The 24,768-nt window shown below is 59.3% G+C and overlaps 1 protein-coding gene across 1 annotated transcript in view; it reads left to right on the top strand.

Annotated features, from left to right (window-relative positions):
• Window positions 1-19,532, top strand: part of PLXNA1 (plexin A1) — a 44,315-nt gene extending 24,783 nt beyond the window's left edge. Inside the window, exons 15-32 of the mRNA XM_047782586.1 lie at window positions 33-169; window positions 1,378-1,545; window positions 1,767-1,860; window positions 2,019-2,258; window positions 2,406-2,549; window positions 2,787-3,021; window positions 4,820-4,962; window positions 6,089-6,345; window positions 6,668-6,734; window positions 11,541-11,687; window positions 11,775-11,934; window positions 12,645-12,748; window positions 12,961-13,057; window positions 13,359-13,549; window positions 13,637-13,806; window positions 14,900-15,112; window positions 15,195-15,345; window positions 16,489-19,532. Of these exons, the coding sequence (XP_047638542.1) occupies window positions 33-169; window positions 1,378-1,545; window positions 1,767-1,860; window positions 2,019-2,258; window positions 2,406-2,549; window positions 2,787-3,021; window positions 4,820-4,962; window positions 6,089-6,345; window positions 6,668-6,734; window positions 11,541-11,687; window positions 11,775-11,934; window positions 12,645-12,748; window positions 12,961-13,057; window positions 13,359-13,549; window positions 13,637-13,806; window positions 14,900-15,112; window positions 15,195-15,345; window positions 16,489-16,584 (2,814 nt within the window). The 3' untranslated portion in view covers window positions 16,585-19,532. The remainder of the gene's footprint in view (window positions 1-32; window positions 170-1,377; window positions 1,546-1,766; window positions 1,861-2,018; window positions 2,259-2,405; window positions 2,550-2,786; window positions 3,022-4,819; window positions 4,963-6,088; window positions 6,346-6,667; window positions 6,735-11,540; window positions 11,688-11,774; window positions 11,935-12,644; window positions 12,749-12,960; window positions 13,058-13,358; window positions 13,550-13,636; window positions 13,807-14,899; window positions 15,113-15,194; window positions 15,346-16,488) is intronic.
• Window positions 19,533-24,768: the final 5,236 nt, after the last annotated feature.

Raw genomic sequence — 24,768 nt, 5'->3', positions numbered from 1 at the left:
CCAGGAGCTCCAGCCATTTCCTTCTTCCCTAGACTCCAACTTTCTACCGTGTGAGCCCTGCCCGCGGGCCCCTTTCGGGGGGCACCTGGATTGGCATCGAGGGTAGCCACCTGAACGCAGGCAGTGACGTGGCTGTGTCTGTTGGCGGCCGGCCCTGCTCATTCTCCTGGTACGGGGTGTGCACAGAATGGGGACCCCAGGCCTGGGCTGTCTTCCCTGGGTGGGGGTTGGTTCAGATGGCTCAGTGCCCCTTCCTGTTGCCTAGGAAACAAGGGGGGCTGTGGAGAGCCTGGCTGGGGTGATCACTATGGAAACCCAGAGGCGGAGAAAGTTACCATGGAGACAGGCTACCTCCAGAGTGGGCAGAGCAGGGTGGGCGGGGCTGGGTGGGCGGGACCTGGCTCTGAGGGGCCGACACAGCCACCCTGTCCTGGGTTGATTCCTTGGGAACACAAGGAGCATTTAAAAATTTTTAAAGAGAGGAAAAGGAAGTCTTAACAAAGCCTGGAGCCCTGAAGTGGATAATTTTAGATTAGGGATGATAATGGAGCGGGCCTTTAAATATTTTCCTGCGGTAATTACCCGTTATCAGACTAATTATTGGTGTTTGCAGCCTGCCGTGAGCAGGCTTGGCGGCTGCGGGGCTTCCTGGCTATGGTGAAGGAGCTGATAGGACGGGAGCAGGTGCAGGCGGTGACCGGATGGTTGTCCGTTGGGGGTGGCTGACCTGGTGCCCCCACTTCTGGCCAGCTCATGTTGCCAGCTCAGGGCCCAGACCCAGGATTAGCCCACTTTCAGGTCAGGGGACCATGTGGGGGACATGGACATCACTCAGTGTATCTGAATTTGGTGCTGAGTATTGTGCTCGTTGTGCTCCAGCCCTGGGAGGATGCTGAAGCCATGGGCTCTGTCCTGCCATCCTTGCCTGGGCGACCGATGGGGCTACTGCAGGATTGCATTGAGCCTTATGGAGCCCTTTCCTGCCAGGCAGGCTGGGCTCTTGCAGGTCAGGGCATGGACAGGCTTGCCAGCTGACACTGTGGAGGAGGCAGGCAGGAGGTCAGCTGGAGAGCAAGCTTAGGATGCAGGACCTGCTCCTTAGCTAGGGAGGCAGCTTTGAGAGCCTGGATGCCTTTTAGGCAGTGTGGAGGGAGAGGCCAGTTTGGGGCCCAGGTGGAGGGGCTGACCAGGAAGGTGGCCCTAACAGTCGTTAGCCACCTGGAGGCAGGTCTTGCTATGGCCTCTGTCACAGGCTGGCAGGTGGGGCCAGGGAGGTCTGGTAACTTGCCCCCAGCCATCCGTGGTGGAGCCTCGACTCTTAGCCACGTCGGAGGTGAGCTCTGGCACTTGCATGCTCACTCCCACTGGCCCCTCCAGGAGGAATTCCCGGGAGATCCGGTGCCTGACACCCCCCGGGCAGAGCCCTGGCAGTGCCCCCATCGTCATCAATATCAACCGTGCTCAGCTTACCAATCCTGAGGTCAAGTACAACTACACAGAGGACCCCACTATCCTGAAGATTGATCCCGAGTGGAGCATCAACAGGTAGGGGTGCTACCTGGGCCCCACCACCCCTTCCTGAGCCATCAAGGACCAGCACCAAGCATGGGACCCCTGTACCAGGCTCCCCACTTCCTCTCATGTGGTCCTTCCACCAAAACTGGTGCAGAGAGGTCCTAACCTGCTTGCTGTCTCTGGGCCTAGGCGGGAGCGGGCAGAGGGTCCCCGAAGTTCAACCCTTAACTCCTACCTCCCTCATCTTTTAGTGGAGGGACCCTCCTAACAGTCACAGGCACTAATCTGGCCACTGTCCGTGAACCCCGCATCCGGGCCAAGTATGGAGGCGTCGAGAGGGAGAACGTGAGTCCTTGCTGGGCCTTGCTCCCCACAGCTCATGGTAGCCTCCCTGGAGGTCCCAGGGAGGGAGGTTGACCCCGCCCCGCCAGCAGGGGCCCTGCTTGCTAGTGCCTGGCTGGGCGCAGATCAGCCAGCCTAGTGTCCTCGTCCTGTATCCCCAGAGCTGCCTGGTGTACAACGACACCACCATGGTGTGCCGGGCCCCATCGGTGGACAACCCCGCCCGCAGCCCGCCTGAGCTGGGGGAGCGGCCCGACGAGCTGGGCTTCGTCATGGACGACGTGCGTGCCCTGCTCGTGCTCAACACCTCATCTTTCCTCTACTACCCGGACCCTGTGTTGGAGCCACTCAGCCCCACGGGCCTTCTGGAGCTGAAACCCAGCTCCCCCCTCATCCTCAAGGTGGCTGCTGCAGTGGGTGGGGCTGGTACAGGCTGGCGTGGGACCACGGGATGGTGTGGGGCCGGCGGTCGGGGGGGTGTGGGGAGGGGATGGCATGGGGATGATATGGGAACTGGCAGTGGGCTCATCCCTGTCCTGCCCCCACAGGGCCGCAACCTCCTGCCACCAGCACCTGGCAACTCCCGGCTCAACTATACAGTGCTCATCGGCTCCACGCCCTGTGCCCTCACCGTTTCAGAGACTCAGCTGCTCTGCGAGTCACCCAACCTCACCGGGCAGCACAAGGTCACGGTGCGTCCACGTGCCCTGGTCACCTCTGGCCTCCTGGGTCTCGCACAGGGCATTCCCAGCTCTGAGAGAACTTTGCTCTCGCCTCCTGCCAGAGGGAACCCAGCCCTGGTTCCCCTAGCGGGCGTGGCATCTACCCTGGGTGCCTGTGTCCCACCTCGCCAAGCCCTCGGGTGGGTCTTGGGGGGACCCTGGAGCTGTGACTAGGCGTGGCACCTCCTGAGCAGTCTGCACCTCCAGGTCCGGGCCGGTGGCTTCGAGTTCTCGCCAGGGGTGCTGCAGGTGTACTCGGACAGCTTGCTGACGCTGCCCGCCATTGTGGGCATCGGTGGGGGCGGGGGCCTCCTACTGCTGGTCATCGTGGCTGTGCTCATCGCCTATAAGCGCAAATCACGGGACGCTGACCGCACCCTCAAGCGCCTGCAGCTCCAGATGGACAACCTGGAATCCCGTGTGGCCCTTGAGTGCAAGGAAGGTCTGTGAGGGCTGGGGGTTGGGGAGTGGGTGGCTCACCAAGCCTGCTGCTCCTGCTGAGCTGGGCCCACCCACCTGATCACGTTCCTGACAGCCTCACAGTGCCAGGCTTAGCCCAGGGAGGTGGGCAGGGGCCTTGTCCAGGGGCTTTCGTGGGGTGTCACTCGAAACACAGGTTCTGGCCGGAGAGCCCCCCATCATTTGTGTTCCAGCTTGACTGTAGAACCCCAGACGGGCACACAACATTTTTGTGCCTTGATTTTTCAGTCTGTGGGATGGGCCTGTGACCAGGTGTGGGGACTGTGTGCCAGTCCACCATCTGCAGTGTGCTGGCATGGGCTGTTCTGCCTGGCGCCAGGTGATGCACTGAGGTGGGGACCTGTCTTCAACCCCTTTGCACACCTGACCTCGGCTTGGGCTGCCTCTGTCGAGCTCTGGGGTTGGGGAGTGGGAATCAATCAGCTTGGGCCACTGCAGCAAGGAGGCGTCATGGGATGCCTGTGCAGGGCAGTCAGGGCACAGCTGAGCCAAGTTCTCAGCTCCATCCACAGGAACCCCTTCATCCCTGGCTCCCTCTCCTGTGGTGGCAGGATGGCCACAGTGTTCAGGCTCAGTTTCCCAGAGTAGATGCTGGCACTGAGCACATGGCTGCTGTGGGACCGCTGGGTGGGCATTAAATGATGGATGCTGAGGCCAGGGCCTTGGGCACGCTGGAGAGTCCAGCTCCCGTGTGCCCGTGTGGGCACCGGGCAGCAAGCTGGTTGTTTGTGCTGGTTGCTGATCAGCCTGGCTAGCTTTTCTGGCTGTTGTGAGACAGTGTCTTAGGGCTGGCCGTGGCCCTCTCTACGCGAGCCCCCATTTGTATGTGCTTCTTGAAGCCCCATCTGGGCTGGGGGTTGTCACCAGGGGTGAATGGAGCAGTGCCACAGTGACTGGAGGTCTTGGCTGTGTCAGGGGTGGGAGTAACCTGGAATGTTTTGCAGATGTTAGCGGACGCTGGTGACACTGGGGCCAGGGAATGGGAGCTTCCTAACCAGGGATGAAGGCAGGGAGCTGGGTGGGATTGGAAGCCTCAACAGGGCCCTTGTGCCTAATGAACTTAGTGCTAGGTGGTCGTTAACTGTGCTGGACAGGTATCTGGTTGGCCCGGGACCCTGGCCCATCGCCCATCTTAAAACTGGGTCTGCATCCCGGGCGCCCCCTGAGTCCCAGGCAGGTGTTGGGGGCTGGGTGGCTGGAGGGGCTCTTCAGGGGGAGAGGGCTCTCCCTGGGCAAGGACAACCATCTGCCCGTCCTGCTGGGCTGAACCTCAGTGCCTGCATCTTGTAGAACATGTGCCCCCAGGGCTGGCCGGGTGCAGGTAACTAGATGGCATGCCCTCAGGCCACTGTAGGACCACCCCTCATGGCTCTGGAATGTTCTTTGGGGCCTGCCCGCCTCTCTCCCTTCCTTCTGAATGTGCAGTCACCCCAAGGGGACAGGCATGTAGGGGGCCTGCTGGCTGAGCCTCGAGGGTGTGCTCACCCAGTGGCTGTCTCTTTTTCCCAGGTGTCCCAGAGGAGGAGGGGAGGGGGCACCGGCTTTCTATGCCCCTGGAGTCTCTGCCATCTTGAATAACTTTGTAGCAGCGGCAGAGGGCCACCCCCTGTGTGAGGACTGGGGAAACAGGCCCAGGCAGGCTGAGATCCCTTTAAGTCATTAGTGGGTGGCAGAGCCGGGGCCTGAGCCAGGCCCTGAGTGTGGAAGGGCTGGGGCCTCAGGGACCCAGGAACCTGCCTTGACCACTCATCTGCCCACAGCCTTTGCAGAGCTGCAGACAGACATCCATGAGCTGACCAATGACCTGGATGGCGCAGGCATCCCCTTCCTCGACTACCGGACGTATGCCATGCGTGTGCTTTTCCCTGGGATTGAGGACCACCCGGTGCTCAAGGAGATGGAGGTGGGCTGCTGGCTGGGTCCTTAGGGTGGCCTGAGCCTGCTTAGAGGGTTGCTGGGAGGCTCCAAGGGGGTCTGTGCTGGTACAGCAGGGAGGGGGCCAGGCTCCTTGCAGCAAACTTTAGCCTGGGCTTCTGGAGCCCACCTGTAGCCTGCCCAATCTGTATACTGGGAGGTTCTGGGGGTCGAGCTTCATCAGTCAGAGGTTGCTGCCATGCGTGTTGGGAGGCACATGTGCTCAGCTGGGGTTTGTGTGGCAGATGGTGTGGGACCACGGAGCTGTCACCCAGGGCTCCCCAGTGGCTGGCCGGGAGCCCAGCCCCAACTCTGAACCGGCAGGGGGCTGGACAAGCCTGCTACCTTGTGTCCTCCAGGCAGAAGTGTCCCCTTGGATGTAGGGGAACCCCCTATGTGGCATTGTGAGTGGGGTGCACCCTCTTGAGCTACAGCCCAGCAAGCCTTCCTGTCACCCTGGTTGGACCCAGGGAGCCTTGGGCTGCTCACTATCCCATTTGGTAAGACAGCAGCCATGTTGGGGGCTCCCCATCCACCGTCGTGTGTGTCTCCCAGTGTTGCCATCTACTGCATTGGGTTCTTAGCGGTGACTGTTTCTATCTGGGACCTGGCACCCATCCTGCCTGGGCTGGGAGCCTGTGTCTCTCCTGCCCTGACAAGCCTCAGTGCAGATCAAGCAGAGCCCTGGAGCCAGCCACACCTGCATTCCACTGTCTTTTCCACCTCTGTGCTGGGTGGCCCCAGCAAGCCACTCCCCTCCCTGGACCTCATTGTTCTCTGAGAAGTGGAGAGGGTGGTGTTTCTGCATCGGTGCTGGTTGTGAGGGATCACAGACCTCTCAGTGGTTCCCATTAGACATGTCACACTTCCTCTGAGCTGCCAGAGCCAGGCCACCCTCGTGCTGCACCCCTACCACACGGCTATACCCAGGTTTCTGCCCGTGGTGGGCTTCTCAGGCAGCTGCCAATGCACGTCCATCCTGCTAGGACAGTTGGGGCTCTGGGACCTGTTAGGCAACATGCCACCCGCCCCCAGGGCTGCCCAGGTGCGTGGGGCCTGGACAGCTCCTGGGCTGGTACACCCCTGAGATCTGAGCAGGCCCACATCCCCCCCAGGTGCAGGCCAATGTGGAGAAGTCGTTGACACTGTTCGGGCAGCTGCTGACCAAGAAGCACTTCCTGCTGACCTTCATCCGCACCCTGGAGGCCCAGCGCAGCTTCTCCATGCGCGACCGTGGCAACGTGGCCTCACTCATCATGACGGCCCTGCAGGGCGAGATGGAGTATGCAACGGGCGTGCTCAAGCAGTTGCTGTCCGACCTCATCGAGAAGAACCTGGAGAGCAAGAACCACCCCAAGCTGCTGCTGCGGCGGTAAGCTCTCCCTGCACCCCGCTGCCCTGGGGCCCCTCTTGCCTCACCTGCCCCTCCACTCTGACCACAGCCTGCCCCCATGCCCATGCCCCTGCAACAGGGCGCCTGCCAGCCTGGCCCAGGTGCTATAGAGGCAGTTCTGAGAACCTGCCCCTGGACATGCCTCTAGGGGACCCCACGGCACCAGGCCTGAGTCCTCATGATCAGATACCTGCTCCAAGGTCCAAGCCCGACCTTTGGCCCTGGAGAGGTAGTGGTGGGGTGTGATGTGGGTGGGCCTGATGTTGGGACTTACACCGCCCCGTCCATGTTCTGTCCCCAGGACTGAGTCGGTGGCAGAGAAGATGCTGACTAACTGGTTCACCTTCCTTCTGTACAAGTTCCTCAAGGTGAGCGGGCCGGAGCCTGGCTGGGAGGGACACAGGAAGCCAGAGGCTCAAGAACCTCGGTGTGACCCTCCCCACCTCACCCTGGGCCTGGCCAGTCCTCTTTCAGCCTTCAACGTAGGGATGGATGCCCACTCTGAAGATGGTCCCATGGCCACATGTGGCTGAGCTGGCGTGTGGATCCAGGCCCCAGTGGGTCTGTGTGGTGCCCATGGCCCAGACCTGAGGTCAGAGGGGACCCCCTGGCACTGGGCCAGCCTGAGGAGGCACCTAGGGGCTTCTCTCAGCCCCGTTGTGAGGAGAGGCAGCTCCCTGGGCTTCCTCTGCCATTCGTTGCCCAGACAATTCCCCGTGCAGGCCCGGGGGGCCCACCCCAGAGGTAGGCCTGGGAGCCAGGCTGTGCTCTGAGTTGGGTGTGGCCTTTGGGCGGCTAGACGGGGTGAAGGTGCACTTGGTTGGGGCCCTGAGCAGCTTAATGGGTCACCTGCACTTTGGGACCAGGAGGTCCTTGGACTCAGATGTCTGTCTGGCTTGCCTTAAAAAAACCTGAATGAATGCTTAATTCTTACAAGAGAGCCCCTGGGTCTGATCTTTTCTGTGGTGGCTTTGTGAAGGAGTTAGCAGACAGAGCAAAGGCCCTGAGGTGCCCACAGGTGGGTATGAGCTCAGGACTGAAATGATGCTCAGTGGCGATAACGCCATTCAGAGCCTCATGTTTCCTGTGAAGGTGCAGTGGTTCGCAGCCCACGTGCTGTGCTTGCCAGGTCATCTGTGCAAACCTGGTGGAGGGCATGGGCAGCCAGGCTCAAGCTCCATCATGGTTGCATCTGTCCCTCTCATTCGGGCCCTGCACACCCAGTGTGACCCATGCACTCTACGAACCTGGTCGGGCGTGGGTTGGTGTAGGCCAGCGTGTAGCTGGTGTGGGCGTCACAGGCAGAGGCTGAGGGTCCTGTGGGCTTGGGCATTTCCAGCAGGACAGGCAGGTAGTGGATGGAGGGAGGAGGCTAGAGGCCAGAGGGAGCAGGATGGAAGGAAGCCTGGAGGGGAGGGCAGTGCTGGGAGCCCTGCGGAGCTGACCCCTGGCCCATGTTGTCCTTGGCGGGGGGTCCTGGCTGAGAGGCTGAGTGGGGTCAGCTATGCACTCACTGCAGGGGAGGAAACTCGAGGAGCAGGTTGATGGCCCTGCTGCACAGCTATGCACACCAGCTTGGGGGCCTGACACTGGCCCCTGACTGCTTTGTGCCACGGACTGTGCAAGTGTGCGTGCATGTGTGTGTGTTTTATGTTTACATGAAATAGAGTGGAGAGAACAAGAATCCCAGATACTCTGTCCCATTCCCTCCCCCATGGAGTGGTCCCTTGTCACCACTGGTGCGGGCATACTGACATCAGCATCGCCTGGGGCCGTGGTTGACATTGAGCTCATGCCTGGTGTTGTGCTTTCAGTATGTTTGGATGAGCATGTACTGTCACGTATCTGTTACTATACTGTCACACAGAAGGTTGTCACTGCCCTAAAAACCCCCTGTGCTCGCCATTCTTTCCTCCTTCCCCAAGCAAACACCTGAGTTCACTGTCTCCGTGGCTCTGCCTTTCCCAGAATGTCCTAAGTTGGGATCACACAGCGTGTATCCTTTTCAGGCTGGCTTCTGTTCCTAGTAACGTGCATTTAAGGCCTCCCCCCCCACCCCAAGTCTCCTCATGGCCTGATGGCTCCTTTCTTTTTAGTGTGCGCGAGCTATTTTTACACAACCCAGATTTTTTTCTTCATTCTTTGCTGTCTTTAGAAAAAAACATTTAACCAGGAAAGTGATCAGTACTCATTTTAGCACCCCCGAACAACAGAGGTGAGCCTCTCCGCAAGTTCTGGAGGAAGTGACCATCTATTGAGCTGTGCGACTTCCCAGGCTGGTTTCTGAACTGAAGCAAATGTCTATAAAGGAGTGTGCCTGTGACATTAGGAAGAAATCCTAGTACCTTTTCTTCATTGTGAGGGTCTTCTCTTTAGTGCCACATGTCTCTCACTATGGCCATCCGTGCAGCTCAGGATGCAGGCAGGTGTCCCATTCTCTAACCGCTGTGTAACGTTGCTGAATTACGGGTGTCAGCTGGTGCGTGACTGGTGGATGTCAGGGGAGGTTGACTTCTGGACAGCCCTGCAGCTGCATCCAGGCCAGTGATCTTTGCTCCCCTGTTAATGCTCTGGTGGGTTTCAGAAGAGACCGTGATCACACTTATCTTTCCTCCAAATGTGTTGTCATGGGAGAGCCTTGCCTGCCCAGGCAGCAGACAGCACCTGCCATGTCAGCCTTTCTGTGCTTGTCAGCTGCGAAATGTTTTGGCAGCTGGGTGCTTTCGTCTGTTTCTTTAATAAGTCGGCGTCTTTTATGTGTTTGACCAGCCTCTTTATTTTGGTAACTTTTTTTTTTTCTCATTTTCTAAAGTTTTATTGACATACAGTTGATTTACAAGGTCAGCCACTTTTTACTTCGAATTGTCTGTTTTTACATTTTGCTCGTTTTGGTGGGGGGGTATTTCTTTCAGTAGATGAAGAGAATTTTTAAAACAAAAGTTTTCTGTCTTCAGTAGCTTCTGTGTTATACTGTTAGCACATGGTGTGAGGTAGGGATCTCATTTGTTTTTGTTTTTTGTTTTTGTTTTTAACCCAAATGGAGAAGCCCTTGTCCTAACATCATTTATCAAATGGCCTATACTCGAACTTTCACTTGGAAATTCATAGGCAGTTTCCACATATTTCTTCCAGCTGGGACGAGCAGTGCTGAGGCCTCCTCACTGCAGGAACCAGGCCCAGCAAGGGTTGGGCTGAGTTCTGGGGTCTCCTGTGTCCAGGAGGGAGAGGGTCAGTCCTGTTGGCTGGGCCAGGTGCACAGCCCACTCAGCCTGCACTTCCTATGAGGACACGTGTTTTCTAAGGACCTGCTGCTGTAAAGGAGATCGATCTGGGCTCGAATTCTGGTTTCTTTTTATTTGCTGTGTGATCATGGCCTGTAACCTTACCTGTGCCCTTCTGAGCTGCTTCCTTCCTCCAAGAGGAGCCCACCCCTGGCTCCTTTCTCATGGCCTTTGCAGGAGGAAAGCAGCTGGCATTGGCCCTGGCTCTCCTTGCATTCTCTGCTTCCCCACCAGCCCCACTGGCCCCAACCTGGCTGACCCAAGGCCGGTTTGCAGGTGAGACAGTCTCACAGGTGCCGTGTCTTTGGAAGGTCTTGGGATGCCCTGCGCCCACTGCTGTCCTTGACAGCTGTCTCTTTAATGACCACAGATACTAACAAGCAACCAGAGCATCTGGTTACCGGGTGGGGGCGCTGTCTGTGGGCCCTGGGGTCAGGGAGCTGGCCAGGCCGCCTGCTGGAGCCACACTTGCTCCTGAGCTCCCTGGGGTGGCCAAGGCAGGAAGTACCTGTGCCTGGCTCAGGGGGGACTGACCAGTGCAGGGCACACGGTGGCTTGGGCACTGTGGTCAAGGCAGCCCTCAGTGGGCAGGACATGGGCACTGTTCCAACAGCTCTTTTCATTCACAGCGTGTGTTGTTCAGCGTTTGTCTGTAGGGCCCCGGCACACGCAGGCTCTGTGCTGGTCACTGGGGGTGGAACGGCAACCCAGACATGCCCTGGCCTTTATGCAGCTTCCACTCCAGAGGGGAGATGGCAGAAAAACAAACAAGATCCTTTAAGAGGGCTCAGAGATGGGTTCCCAGCAGCCTTGGCCCAGGGTCACCCCAGAGGGCCTTTCTGACAAAAGGATGTCTGGTGGAGTCTGGAAGGGCCAGTGAAGACGCGAGGGAGAGCGTTCTGGTTGTAGGGTAGCAGATGCAAAGGCAGTGGGGAGTAGTAGGTGCCCTCGTGGCTGCAATGTTGAGGGGCCATGCAATTGAGGGGCCAATGGAGATGGGCAGAATAGACCTTCTCCAAGTGTCCTGGTGGCCACCCTGCTAGCATCCTGCCCTGAGCGGTGTGATGTGTTGGATCTGCTCTCGAGTTGGGGAAGGGAGGGAGGAGCAGCCCTCTCCTGCAGGGGCTCCCAGCCCAGTGGGCCCTCGACATCTGACAGTTTGTGGTGGCTCAGGCCATGGCAGCAGGACAGGAGTTGAGGTCTTGTCCGTGTGCAGCACTGGCTGCCTTAGGTGGGCTCCAGGAGTGAGGCGGCTGGGGCAGTGGTCCTTGTGAGGCCTGAGCTGAGGCGTGGGGTCGGGGGGCTTCAGGTGGGCTGGCCAGCCTTGGCCCCCGGCTCCCCTGCTGAGACATCCTTCACAGTTTTCATACCCGTCCTCCTGGGGGTTGGGGACATGGCTCGGATCGTCAGTGTCAAAAAATGAGACACATGAACACGGGGAGATCTCGACAAGGCTCTTTACTTCTGCAGAAGGGCGCAGATACTCCAAAAAGCGCACGCACCCAACAAAGGACCCTCCCTTATTTATCCCTAACACAAGTGATGTCCCTCTCCCCTTCCCATAGGTCAGGTCAGGGCGCACATTATTCCTGGTTGGCTAATTTGAAACAAATTGTTACTGGCAGAAGAGGGAAGTGGGTGGTCGCAGGAGGGCGAGGGGGGTTTCAGGAAGGAGAACAGGAGCAAAATGGAGTAACCAAGATTTCCTTTGATAGAAAAGACATTATGTTACTTTCCACAATTGTCTCACGTGGGCTTGGGAACCAGGGTTTTCGAGTTTGGAAGTGTCACCTTTCTGCTTGGAGGGCCAGTGCAGACACACAGAGGCCAGGGCAGGGGTTGGGTACAACTGGGGTGCCCTGGCTACAGCCTGACGCTGCCTGCCACCTGCAGGAGTGCGCGGGGGAGCCTCTCTTTATGCTCTACTGCGCCATCAAGCAGCAGATGGAGAAGGGCCCCATCGATGCCATCACGGGTGAGGCGCGCTACTCCCTGAGCGAGGACAAGCTCATCCGGCAGCAGATCGACTACAAGACACTGGTGAGCACCACCCACACTGACCCTGCCTGCCTGCCCCTGGGGAGGTGGAGAGGTGGGGGGCTGATGCCGTGCCCCTCCCACCTGCAGACCCTGAACTGCGTGAATCCTGAGAACGAGAATGCGCCTGAGGTGCCGGTGAAGGGGCTGAACTGCGACACAGTGACGCAAGTCAAGGAGAAGCTTCTGGATGCTGTGTACAAGGGTGTCCCCTACTCTCAGAGGCCCAAGGCCGGGGACATGGACCTGGGTGAGCCCGGGAGAGGCATCCTGGCTGGGGGGAAGGGGCCGGGTTCCGTGTGGAGGCTGCAGGTAACACACGAGCTTGGCCAGGGAAGTCCAGGCACTGGGCACTGGTCTGGTGGATCTGAGGGGAGGTGGAGGCGGGTGGGTCTTGGTGGAGGCCACTGGCCCCAGGAGAGGCAGGGGTAGGGTTCCCATGAGCATTAGGGAGTGGCCGGGCCTTTGGAGCTGAGGGCTCTCAGGCTCGTGAGCCGGTCATGGGGATCACCTGCTGACCAAGGGAGGCCAGGGGAGGAGAGCAGGCCTGGACCTGGCAACCCCTTGGTGATTGAGGCTGGGGCTGAAGGCCTTGAGCACCAGGCCAAGCAGTTGGGCAAGAGCTCTGGAAGGCAGGACAGACCACGCAGGGTCGGGCCACCTGGGGTGGGCAGGCAGATGGAGGGCCACAGGGGTTTTGCACGGGGGGGCGGGGGGGGGGGGGGGGGCTGCCAAGGTTGGGTGCAGGTAGAGGGCTGCCAGAGGGCCCAGGGCAGCAGCGGGGGTGCCTGGCTTCTGCACTGAGCTAGATGGGAGCTGTCCTGCAGGGAGCGGGAAGGGCCCTTCACTCAGTGCCTCCTGGGTGCCTGTGACCCCGGGGGCCTGTCCAGATGGAGGGAAGAGAGAGCAGGGTGGCACTTGCCAGCGGCCCCACCACTCCAGCACTCCCCTCCCCCTCAGAGTGGCGCCAGGGTCGCATGGCCCGCATCATCCTGCAGGACGAGGACGTCACCACCAAGATAGATAATGACTGGAAGAGGCTCAACACACTGGCCCACTACCAGGTGACCCTCGACCCATGGCCACAGCTCAGGCCTCTCTTCCCACAGGGCTTGGGCATCCAGACCGGTGGTGGGGGCCGAGAGCTCCAGGAGGAAAGGGGTGGGGTCACACGTGTGATCATCTGGGCCTGTGGGTGGCCCCAGGGGAGGCTGAGGCCCAGGTGAGAGACTGGGCCCAGGTGGTAGGTCACGCATCCCCGGCCCTCTGCTCACAGGTGACTGACGGGTCCTCGGTGGCCTTAGTGCCCAAGCAGACGTCCGCCTACAACATCTCCAACTCGTCCACCTTCACCAAGTCCCTCAGCAGATACGGTGAGGCTGGTTGGGTAGCAGGCAGGCCCTCCATCTGGAGGACCTGGCCTGGGGCACTGCAGGAGGGGGTGCTGGGCTGTGGCCTGTGCCTGGGACCCTTAGCCTTTCCCAGATAGCAAGTTCCCCAACCGCGTCTGTAGTGCCAGGCCCTGGCACCACTGTCGCCATGGCCCAGGGAGGGGGCTGAGGGCCCCAGTTTCCACATGAGGAGACTGAGGCTCAGACTGGGCAGCTGCTTGGCCCAAGGCCCCAGGTGGGCATGAGTGCTGGATGCTGCAGCTGACGGGCATGGTGCCCGCAGAGAGCATGCTCCGCACGGCCAGCAGCCCGGACAGCCTGCGCTCCCGCACGCCCATGATCACGCCCGACCTGGAGAGTGGCACGAAGTTGTGGCACCTGGTCAAGAACCACGACCACCTGGACCAGCGTGAGGGCGACCGTGGCAGCAAGATGGTCTCAGAGATCTACCTGACTCGGCTGCTGGCCACCAAGGTGGGTGGGTGGGCTGGCCGGGGCGGGCCACGAGGGTCAGGTCTTGGGGCCAGGGTAGTGCCTACAGTTGTGACCCCTTGTCTGCAGGGCACGCTGCAGAAGTTCGTGGACGACCTCTTCGAGACCATCTTCAGCACTGCACACCGGGGCTCTGCCCTGCCACTGGCCATCAAATACATGTTCGACTTCCTGGATGAGCAGGCTGACCAGCACCAGATACATGACGCAGATGTGCGCCACACCTGGAAGAGCAACTGGTACCTGCGGGGGCTGGGGCAGGCTCAGGGTGGGAGGTGCAGCAGGTGAAGTGGGAGGTTGCAGTGCTGCTGGAGTCTGTCTTCCGGGGGCCGCAGTGAGGCTGAAGGCCGGTCCCTCTGAGTGGGCCTTCCTGACTCACCTGCTGGGGGGCTTCCACGGCCCTAACGAGTGCTACTCCCTCGGATGTGTGTGTGTGTCTCTGGCTGTGCACGGCTATGTGTAGGTGTGGGCTTCTGCATGAGAACAGCCTCAGTGGGCCAGGCCTGTGCTGGCAGACACTCCTGGGGCTCCCCACCCCCAAGTGGTCAGCAGCTTCCCTCTAGGGCAGCAGCTACTGCCTGGTCTGGCTTTCTTGTCCAGAGCTGCCTGCCTTTCTCAGAAGGGTCTGCCTGGTCCTCCCAAGCTCTGCCTTTGGCCTCTGGCCTCTTCCTCCTGTTCCCTGTGGTGTCCTCCCCCACCCCAGCACTCTGCCCTCTAATGCCGTGCCCCCAGCCTGGGATGCAGCCCAAGTCTTACTGCTCTGCCTGTGCTGCCCCAGACCTTGGACCACGGGGCACCCAGGAGGCAGCCTCGTGCAGATAGCACTGTCAAAGGAAACTTGCTGTGATTTTGAGAGTTATAGGCTTGTGCTATCCGTGTCAGGCACGTTTGACACAATTGGTACAGCCAAGGACCCAAGTGTTAAACTTTGATTTAAATGTACACCCGCATGTAGCCAGTAGCTGTCGAAGCCCAGCTGGTGGGGTGGCATCTGGGGTCCCAAGGCCAGCTGTCTGGGGCTGGGTCTCCTTAGCCCTTCCTGGTCTCATTACCAAGACTCATCTGGGCAGAAGCGGGCGGGCACCAGGCCTGGAGACTGTGGCCGGGCCCAGGGACCCACAGGTGTGCACACTTCGTTCCATGACCATGGGGAGAGCTGGGCAGCAGGGCACGACCCTCACTTAGAGCCCAGCTCCTTGGGCCTATCTCCCAGTCTGTGTGGAAATCCACAGTCACTGTGACGGCGAGAGCCGAAGTCTGTGAGGCCACCGGCTGGCCCTTCCCCCACCGCCATAAGGGCTGCCGTCTGACCATGCACCCATCTGCCTGCAGCCTACCCCTGCGCTTTTGGGTGAACGTGATCAAGAACCCGCAGTTTGTGTTCGACATCCACAAGAGCAGCATCACAGATGCCTGCCTGTCAGTGGTGGCCCAGACCTTCATGGACTCCTGCTCCACATCCGAGCACAAGCTGGGCAAGGACTCGCCCTCCAACAAGTTGCTCTACGCCAAGGACATCCCCAATTACAAGAGCTGGGTGGAGAGGTGGGGGCGGGGGTTGGGGGTTGGGGGGTGGGGGGGGGTGGGGGCCGGGGCCCAGCTCACACACCTGCCCGCCCTACTGCAGGTACTACGCTGACATTGCCAAGATGCCTGCCATCAGCGACCAGGACATGAGTGCGTACCTGGCCGAGCAGTCACGGCTACACCTGAGCCAGTTCAACAGCATGAGTGCCCTGCACGAGATCTACTCTTACATCAGCAAGTACAAAGATGAGGTGAGCACGCTGTCCATGCCAGCCTCACCCAGCAGGCTCCCTCCTCCGCCCGGGCTGGCTGACAGCGTGGGCGACCCTCCAGGGCAGGGCAGGGTAGGGCATGGGCCACCCTCGACCTTCTGCATCTTTCTGCTGCTGGAGCAAGGCATGCGTGGAGCTGGGCCTTCCTGAGATGCTGGGGACAAAGGGCTGTCTTGGGCTACACTGGATGGTGTACCTAGGGCTAGAGAGTAGGACGACCTGGCTGCAGAGCTGTGGAGGCCACGAGGCTGCATCTGAGTGCCCAGGGCTGGGGGAGGTTAGGTAGAGGCAGGGCTGGCACTGTGTGTGCTGGTTTCAGGGGACTTGTGCTCTTCCCGAGGGACACCGAGCCTGACTGCTAGGTGCAGGGGAGGCAGGGCGGGGGGGGGCAGGGGCTGTCTCCAGACTACCATGCTGGGAGAGGGGCCAGGACTTGCTGGTCTAACCATGGGGCCCGACTCCAGACTGTGACTGACTGAGCAGGAGGTGAGAAGGCTGCAGGAAGCACATCAGGAGTCAGCTTGAACTTTTGTGCGAGTTTGTGCGGATGGAGCTCTGAGCTCAGGACGTGGGGGCCACAGCTAAGCAGGAGGACCCTCAGCTGAGGTTCCAGGAAGCAGCCCAGGCCTGAGTCCAGAGCAGGCAAGGGCATGGGCCAAGCCCCAGGACCCACAGACAGAGGCAGTAGGGGCATGGGAAGCGGGGCCCAGGAGGACGGGCAGGGACCTGGTTTTTCCTTGGGCCTCTGCTGAGGGGCACAGAGACATGGGCAGTGGGAGGGGATGGAAGCAGACGGGCAGCAGACAGGAGCGTGGGGGAGCAGACAGTATGGGGACCCTAGGGTGCTGGGCCAGGCCCTGGGGGTCTCTGTCCCATTGGACAGTTGGGCACACTGTGCAGAGGGCACATGGGGGGCTGGTAGTGACAGAGCTCTGTCTGGAATGGTGTTGGGGTCATGAAGGCAGACTGGATTACCTGGGGACCTGGGGTCTTGGGTCCAGGCTCAAAACCCAGGCCGCTCAGCTGAGAGTGGAAGGGGCAAACCTGCCCTCTTCCTGGGAGCCCCACCAGCCGGGGTACTGCTTGTGAGGCCTGTCCTGATGCCCCTACCTGACCCCGTAGATCCTGACGGCCCTGGAGAAGGATGAGCAGGCCCGGCGGCAGCGGCTCCGGAGCAAGTTGGAGCAGGTGGTGGACACCATGGCCTTGAGCAGCTGAGCCACTGGCCATGATTGCCCGGCCAGCGGGAGTTGAGTGAGAGGTCCCTCGGGGGTGGCCTCTGTCTGGCGGCCAGAGCTGGGAGGTGCACGGAGGCAGCCTTGCCCCAGCTGTGGCAGGTGCTGTGCCCTGGGGACCAGGTGTGCAGTCCTGGTCCCTCTGGCCTTCCCTGACCCCTTCCTACCCATGGGGGTCCTTGCTCTTAATTGGTGTGGATGAGAGTTGCTGTAGCACCTCCACACCAGAGCTGCTTGCCACAGGGCTAGGAAGCCCAGCTGTGACCAGGGGCCTTCTCGGAACAACAGGCTGACTGCCGTGACCCCTCTGGGAGGGAGAGGCTGGGCTGCCAAGGCCAGGAGGGCCAGGCCCAGGGGCTGGGAGGGGGTCGGCTGTGCCCGGCTTCCTGAGCAGTCTGAGGGCTGAGGAAGGCTGAATGCCTGGGACCCAGCCAAGGTGGGCCCGAGTCAGTCTGGCCATCGCCACCCACCTGCCACGCCGGCTCCCCCATGTTTGCCGCTGCACCGCCGCCACCATCCTCCGATTCACCGCGTGCTCTCCGCGGCCGAGGCCAGAGCGCCGTGATGACCTCGCCCAGAGAGAGGCCCCCGGCTCCCTCCTATGGAGGGGCTGCAGGACAGCTCCATGCAGGGCCCATGTGACTTCCGGAAGGACTCGGATCCCATTCTGTCCTCAGGGCTGTGCCTCTGGGAGCCACTGGGCCTGGGGCTCCGGGCCATGAGTGCACGTTCCCTTTATTTATTCCCCCACCCCTGGGCTGAGCTCCCGGCTGTGGATGCCTCAGGGGCAGCCCTGGTCACCCTCCCCCTCCCTCTACCCCCCACCTTTCAACGGCTTCCAGTCTGGCCCCTCAACAGCGTGTCACCCCTTGGAGCGCAGGACATCTGGGGACGATGCTCGTGTTTTATGGGAACAAGGGGGTCTTGCTGTACTCTGCTTGGACAGCCTGAGTTGAGGGGGGGCCTCGGACCATACCCTCTGGCCTGGCGGGAGCAGGACGCAGTGACCAGAGGGCCTGAAGTTGGCTCTGCCCACCCTGCCCTCGGCGAGCGAGAGAACACATTTTAATTAAAACCTGTACATATATATACATATATATATATGTGGCTCTAGCCTCAGTCTCCAGCCCCAGTGGGGTCCTGTACAGTAAACTGGAGGAGGAGAAATTTTACAATTTAGAATAAGAAAATTAAGGCAGCGGGAAAGTGATACCAAACGTCGTGGAGAAAGTTTCCGCAGCTTCCCCGCGTGGAGCCCCACCCCAGGCCTCCTGTTTTTGTTTTGACGTGAGAAGGAGAGAACTTCTCAGCCCGAGAGCTTCGCGGACGAGGGCCGAGGATTCCTGCATGACTGTGCTAGCGTTTAGTCTGACTTGATCTTTTTAAAACTGCAAGTGTTGAATACTAGAGGTTGTTAGGCCCTTTTTTCATGTTTTTTAATTAATCAGTCACTTGTGAAGACAGTGGCCCGTCCCCTTTTCAATTCACTTTTTGACGGTACTAGATTCCCGTGGACTTTAAGGGACAGCTAACTGTGGCCACCCCACACCCCCCCAGGCAGCGCCAGTCAGACCGCGCACCCTAATCAGTTTAGGAGCTGCTCCCTCGCGGGAGGAGGGGGTGAACTCCACCACCTCCTGACTCAGGAAGCTCCTGGAATGGGGTGCAGGGTCCCTGGACCCCATGAGAACTGAGCAGGGCTCAGGCCTCCTGCCACAATGGGCGTCCAGCTGGAGCTCAGGCAGGATGGGCGCTGGCCTGGGTGTGAGTCACCCCCGCGCCGCCCCCCCCCCCCCGAGTCTTCCCTGAGGCTGCTTCTGATTGAAGCCCCTGTTCTTCCAGCCCCACCCGGTCTGGGGCGCCCCTTGCCCCTGAGCCGCCCTCTTCAGAATCCAGTTCCAAGGTCTCTTCCTAGCACCACCCCTTCCCTGGCCCCTGTGCCCACCCTGTGGTCAGCTGGCTGGGCGGTGGTGACATAGGGGGAGGGGCCTGCCGGCACGTGGCCTCGTGAAGCATGCACACGTGTCAGGTGCAAGCACTTTAGCACTGTCTGTTTACACACGAGCTGACCACTGACCTAAGCCTGCCGTCCACCCAGCAGCACCGCTGCACCGCCCTTCCCCGGGGACTGCAGTCAGGCTGAGTCCTGGCTCCGTGGTGCCCCGGCCCCCACTGTCACCTCTGCACCCTCCAGCCAGGCTCTCCGACCCCAAGCTCCAGCTCTGGCCTGAGGATGGCAGGAGCCGGGGATTGGAGCCCTGCTCTGTGCAGGGAGGTTGGTTTGGTTGCCCCGAAGACCCCCTGCAGCCCCAGGACTGGGGGGCCTGGGCCATGGCGCAGGGCGCTATGCCAGGACACCCACCCACCCCAGACACTGCTGCTACCGCCCACCTCACCCGCACACGTCTCAGGAGTGCCAGGGCGGCTCAGCCTCGGAGTGGGAGCCTGGCCTCTCCATATACCTCGAGCTTGCCCGTACTCTCTGGCCCTGGCCACCGCCTCCCTGCTTCCCAACCCCGGGGCCCATGGAAGGGGGGCTGCAGTGCCAAGACAGGCCCAGCGTCACCCTACCCACCCTGGTTTACCCCTGCTGAGCGAGCCTCCGCCTGGTTCTTCCCAGTTCTGGAGCTGAGGGCTCACACCGTTGGTGCTATACAAGCTAGTATAGATATATTTAGAGAGAGAGAGCTATTTTTAAGACGAAGCCCACAATTAGCTGTCCTTTAACGCCGCAGGGCCCCCACCCAAAAGAAGAGCAATCGCTCAGGGGCCAGAGCTGCCCCTCGGCCACTGCCTCTCCCAGGGGCGCTTTGGCTGACGGCACTCGGCCCACAGGTTGTGTAAATACACGGTTATTTCCTATTTTACTGTCTCAGATTTAGTACTTGTAAATACACACACATTAAGGAGAGAGTAAACATTTTTGCTAAAGCTCACGCCTCTGGGTCTTCCTTGCTGGGGAGTCTGGGGTGGGGCTGTGAGGCCAGCAGGCCTATGAGTACATCCCCGCCTCCACCCTCAGAGCAGTGTTCCCGCATTGCTGGGGCACCTGCCCTCGGCCTGGCTGGGCCTTGATGCCCACGGTTCTGGCTGCCGGGTCTCCGCAGGACTGCAGATGCTGTCCAGTGTGGTATCCATCCTCGCAGAGTTCCTGTGTGCTGGGCCCTGGGGGCACGGGGAACCACCAGCTGAAACTGAGGCACAGGGCTTTGTGTCAGCCAGACAGTCCTGTCGTCCTGGCGCCACACACGGTGTCCTCAACTTCCCTAACTGTTCTGCCTCAGATGAGAGCAGTGCAGATGCAGATAGAGGGTCTGGGGTATCCTGGGCAACATGGTCCCAGGTCCCATCTGAGCAGCAGGGCTGGAGCTGCATGTCCTAGACTTCTCGGCGGGAGCACCCCGTTGGGAGCCTTGTAGCCAAGGAACCTGTTTTGGGAAATCCTGGCCTTTCCTACACAGGCCTGTCATTCATCCTGTGAGTTCTGACACATGGTTTCTTGGCAGAGAAGGTATTGGTGCTTCCTTTCTTGGGGGGTGGCTGTGGGCTGTTGCTTCTGGGGCCCAACAGGCGAGTGTTCCTGCCCGGAGGCGTGGCCATCAGGTGATGACTGGGAGAGGCAGGCCTATGTCTGGAGGAGACAGGTGTCACCGACCCAAAGGGCCACTGCACACCTGCATGTACCTGACTTCTAGGCAGTGACAGTGACAAGAACCAGTGTGGACCTCACGGCGTCCCAGACAGCAAGCTGAGGGGCTATAAGTTTCTTGCAGGACTGAAAGCCGGCCCCCATGCCAGGAGGGGGGTCCCCAGAAAAGCCGGGTGGCGTTGCCTGCCTTCCTGCAGCATCTCCACTCCAAGGGCTCTGACGGGCCCATAAATTGTCACCTTTGCCTCCTGCTGCACAGGGGCCGCCCTCACAGCCAGCATACAGGCGGCCAGTGAAGCACCAGGCTCCATTACCAAGAAAGAGTCAGTGTAATCAGCGTGAAATTGCATCGGAAACAAATTTAGCAAACATGGTCCCGTTTGGGGTGTGACGTGGCCTGTTCCCATTGCTCTGTCCCCACAGCTTTCCAGCACAATCAGCCCTGCCTCAATTACCCTCGTTAGGCTGCCGAGGGCCCAGCCCTGCTAGCCTGCCAGCAGCTGATTGTCCCTGAGCGCACGCAATCAGCGCTCACCATGATCAAGTGTGATTATGCAGGGACCGTGGTGTGGGAGGGGGCGGGTGCCTCGCATTGCCACGCACGTGGGCTCAGCCAGCATGTTAGCCATCGGCTGTCAATACTGGGCCAGCCAGCTGTCAGCAGGGCACTGGGTGGGGGTGTCTGGGCAGCAGGGGGTGAGGCCAGCTGACAATCCAGCACGTTAGGCTGAGACTGTTGTGTGCCAAACACAAGCACTGGTGATGGGGTGGTGGACGGAGCACAACCCTAAGCAAGGGTAAAATAATAGGCAAAGCTAAGACAGTGCCCAGGCAACTGTGGGGCGGCATGCGTTGGCAGCCAGCTGGGCAGACAGGGAGGGCCGTCTGGGGAGGGGCAGCAGCGTGCAGACCAAGAGGGAACGACCTGAGCAGGGCAACCTCTGCTGCTTGAGGACCAGTGAGCAGAGGCCAGGTGGTCAGCATGTGAAACCACGCATGGTCCACGAAGGGAGGGGCCAAAGGCCCCAAGAGGAGCAGAGTCTGTTCCAGTCTCCTTGAGAGCAGGGAAGTTGGGCCCCAACTCACATTTGGAGGGCCCCTGGCCGCTACATTCCTTTGGGGCCCTCCTGGAGGCCCCGAGGCCATTCAGGCAATATTTCTTTTTTTTTTTTTTTGGTCTTTCCTGTGGCATGTGGAGTTTCCCAGGCTAGGGGTCTAATCGGAGCTGTAAACACCGGCCTACACCACAGCCACGGCAACGCCAGATCCAAGCCGCATCTGCGACCTGTACCACAGCTCACAGCATCGCTGGATACTTAACCCACTGAGCAAGGCCAGGGATTGAACCCACAACCTCATGGTTCCTAGTTGGATTTGTTAACCACTGAGCCACAATGGGAACTCCAGGCAATATTTCTTCATGGCACGTGTGGTCTGTCTGAAAAGGGGCCTCGGGACTCGTTCTGACCATTGAAGCGACCATGGAAGAGGCTTGGGTCACATATGGGCTGGGCATCTAGCTCCTGGTGTGAGGGTTCCATGGAGTAGAGCTGCCAGTTGATCTGTGCGAGGCACATGGCACAAGCTTTTGCAGGACACAGACATTGGGGGAACTGTTACTACAGCACAGTCCAGAACATGCTGATATATGCTTGGAGCATTCAGTATACAAGAGGACCTGGGGACAAAAGGTGAGATGTGCCACTGGCCCACGGACACAGAGCTGTCAGCGATGGGGCCAGGATTCAAGCCCAGACTGTCCAGCAGCTCACTGGAGTCTAATTACTTATTTTGAGAAACTGGCTTTTTGGGCATCATTGCTGCATCCAGCTGAGGACCACCCTGAGCATGTGTTCCCTCTTGGTCTGCATGCTGCTGCCCCTCTCCAGGAGAAATGACAGACTCTCAACCTCAACTTGCTGAGCAATGAAAGAGACCTGGTTGGCTCCTGCAATATGAAGTCCAAGGGTATATCTGGTTTCAGACATGGCTTGATCCAGGGGATCCATGAGGTCACGAGGAATCTGCCTTTCTCCTTTGTCCTCCATACAGGTTTTCTTCTCAGGTAGGCTCTTCCCAAGTCAGGGGCACCATAGCTGCCAGCAGCTCAAGGCTAACCAGCTTAACAGCCATGGTGTTAAAAAAGCTCCATTGGTGCACACATATCCGATAAGGATTTCATTGTCCAACTTTTGGGCACATGTCTGTTTGAACCAATCATTCTGGCCCAGAGAATAAGGTGCTCTTGCTGGCTGGATCCAGGTCATATGGCCAGTAGGAGGAGTCAGTCCATTTGCCCTGAGGGTTTTGCAAATTACCCAGAGCTGTGCCTGCACACATGAGGAGTCTCACGTGTGCACGGGATTCTTGGAGTGGGGGTTGTCGGGGGTGCAGAGGGCATCTCTGTGATTACCCAGTCCCTTCTTGGTGGCCTCTAATTAATTGCTGACTACCTACTTGAAACTCACGTAAAATGCCTGAGTCCTGTGTACCACCCAGCTTGTGTTGCCTGAGTGACCTTGGCGATGGGGAGGTCCAGCCCAGCACTACCCACTATGCAGGTGAGCTCTGCCAGGTGAGGCGGGGCCAGGCTTCGGAATGACAGGGAGGCAATTCCACATCTCTGGCCATGAGGGTGGATTGACCCCAAGCTGATCCCTAACCTGGAAGGTTCTGTCACAACAGGCTGGAGTGAGCACCTGCAGGGCTTGAGATGGGTGTGGGGGGACCTACAACAGCCTGAGCAATACCATCTCTCCCCACCCCACCCCCAGCTCATTCACTCACGTCCACACCACCAACTGCTACCCATCCAACTCCAGTACCTCGCCCCATTCCCCACCCCACTTCCTCTCTGGCCCCCCAGATCCATCCCCAGGTCCAGCCACATTAGGTGGAGACACGGTCACAAAGAGTTTGGGCTCACAGGGGTCAGTGACATGTGAAGAGATGCAGCCACCGAGGAAAGCAGTGCAGTGGGTCCTTAAAAGTTCAACAGAGCTGCCATAGGCCCCAGCAATCTGACTTCTGGGTGTATATAGGACAGGCCTGAAAGCAGGTGCTCCAGGAGATTTCTGTACACCCGTGTTCACTGCAGCCGGGAGATGGAAGCAACACAGAGGATAAACAAATGGTGATAAACACACACAAGGGACTGTGATGCAGCCTTCAACAGGAAGGAGGTTCTGACACCTGCTATAACGTGGATGAAACTTGAAGACACTGTGTTCATTACTGCCACTGAACTGTGCATAAAAAATGCTTAAAATGGCAAATTTCATGTTCTGTGTATCTTTCCACCTGGCTTTCACTGTGGGTGGGGGAGGGCCACAGAATGTTCCGGAGAAGGACAGCCCCACCCTTTCCTTGAGGCTTGCTTGTCTCATCTACCCCACCGGCTGCAGGGAGAGTGGCCCCATGGCTCCCACCTCTGGCCTCGTCTCACTGCCCTCTCAGGGGGAGGTGCTGCTTACAACCCCCAAAGCAGAACGTTTCACCTTCTCGCCCCAGACCCTACCTGCCAGTCGTCCAGTCCCAAGGCCCAACGCCAGGTCCTTCTCGAGGGCGGATGCTCCTACTCCATTGGGGGTTCTGTCTATGGCCAAGTCTGTCCCCTGACCTGGGCTCTGGGCAGCTCTAAGGCCTCCCCTGGTAGCCTGGCCGACAGGAGGAGCCCAGCTCCCAGAAAGAACCCCCAAAGCCCATCTCAAACACCTCCCTATTTTTAATGGATAAACATTTTCACCTATATAACCCCATTAATATCTGCATATTCGAATCACAATTGTCTCAAAACTGCCTTTTCACAGGTGCTTTGTTGAACAAGACACCCTTGGCCTTGTGTCCTCCTCAACATAGGCCCTTGGTCTGAGGCTCTGAGGTCGGGTGCCCGGCCTGTAGGACTGGGCCGGCACCACCAGGCTGGTGGCGGTTTGGTGGCCCAGCCGGTCCTGGCGCCACCCCTGGCATTTCACTCCCTTGTCCTTCCAGCTCCCTCAAAACTTCCTCTAGACACACATTTCCCTTTTCAACTTGAAGACTGTATTTAAGAGGGAACTTATGAGGAATTCCCATTGTGGCACAGTGGAAACAAATCCGACTGGTATCCATGAGGATGTGGGTTCGAACCTTGGCCTCACTCAGTGGGTTAAGGATCTGGCGTTGCTGTGGTGTTAGCCACATATGTGGCTTAGATCCTGCATTGCTGTGGCTGTGGTGTAGACTGGCAGCTGTGGCTCCAATTGGACCCCTGGCCTGGGAACTTCCATATACCTTGAGTAAAAGGAAAAAAAAGAAAAGAGGGAATTCATGGCACTGTAGTGAGTGGAAGACAGTATCACCTGCCTGCCACAGTAGAAAGTGACTGTAAAACAATGAAAGTAAAAATGTGAAATTCTAACATCAAGCAGTTGCCAGCAGGAAGGTACACATGCTGGCCGGGGTTGGGGACACTGGCCAATCCTCTGGCCATCCCGCACTCACGGACCCCAGCCTGCGCTTCCGCTTCCCCTCCCTTTC

The sequence above is a fragment of the Phacochoerus africanus genome, chromosome 1, assembly GCF_016906955.1.
Source record: "Phacochoerus africanus isolate WHEZ1 chromosome 1, ROS_Pafr_v1, whole genome shotgun sequence".
In the NCBI taxonomy this organism is placed as follows: Eukaryota; Metazoa; Chordata; class Mammalia; order Artiodactyla; family Suidae; genus Phacochoerus; species Phacochoerus africanus.
Note: the sequence above shows the minus strand (reverse complement) of the source record. Positions and strands in the feature narration are given on the sequence as shown.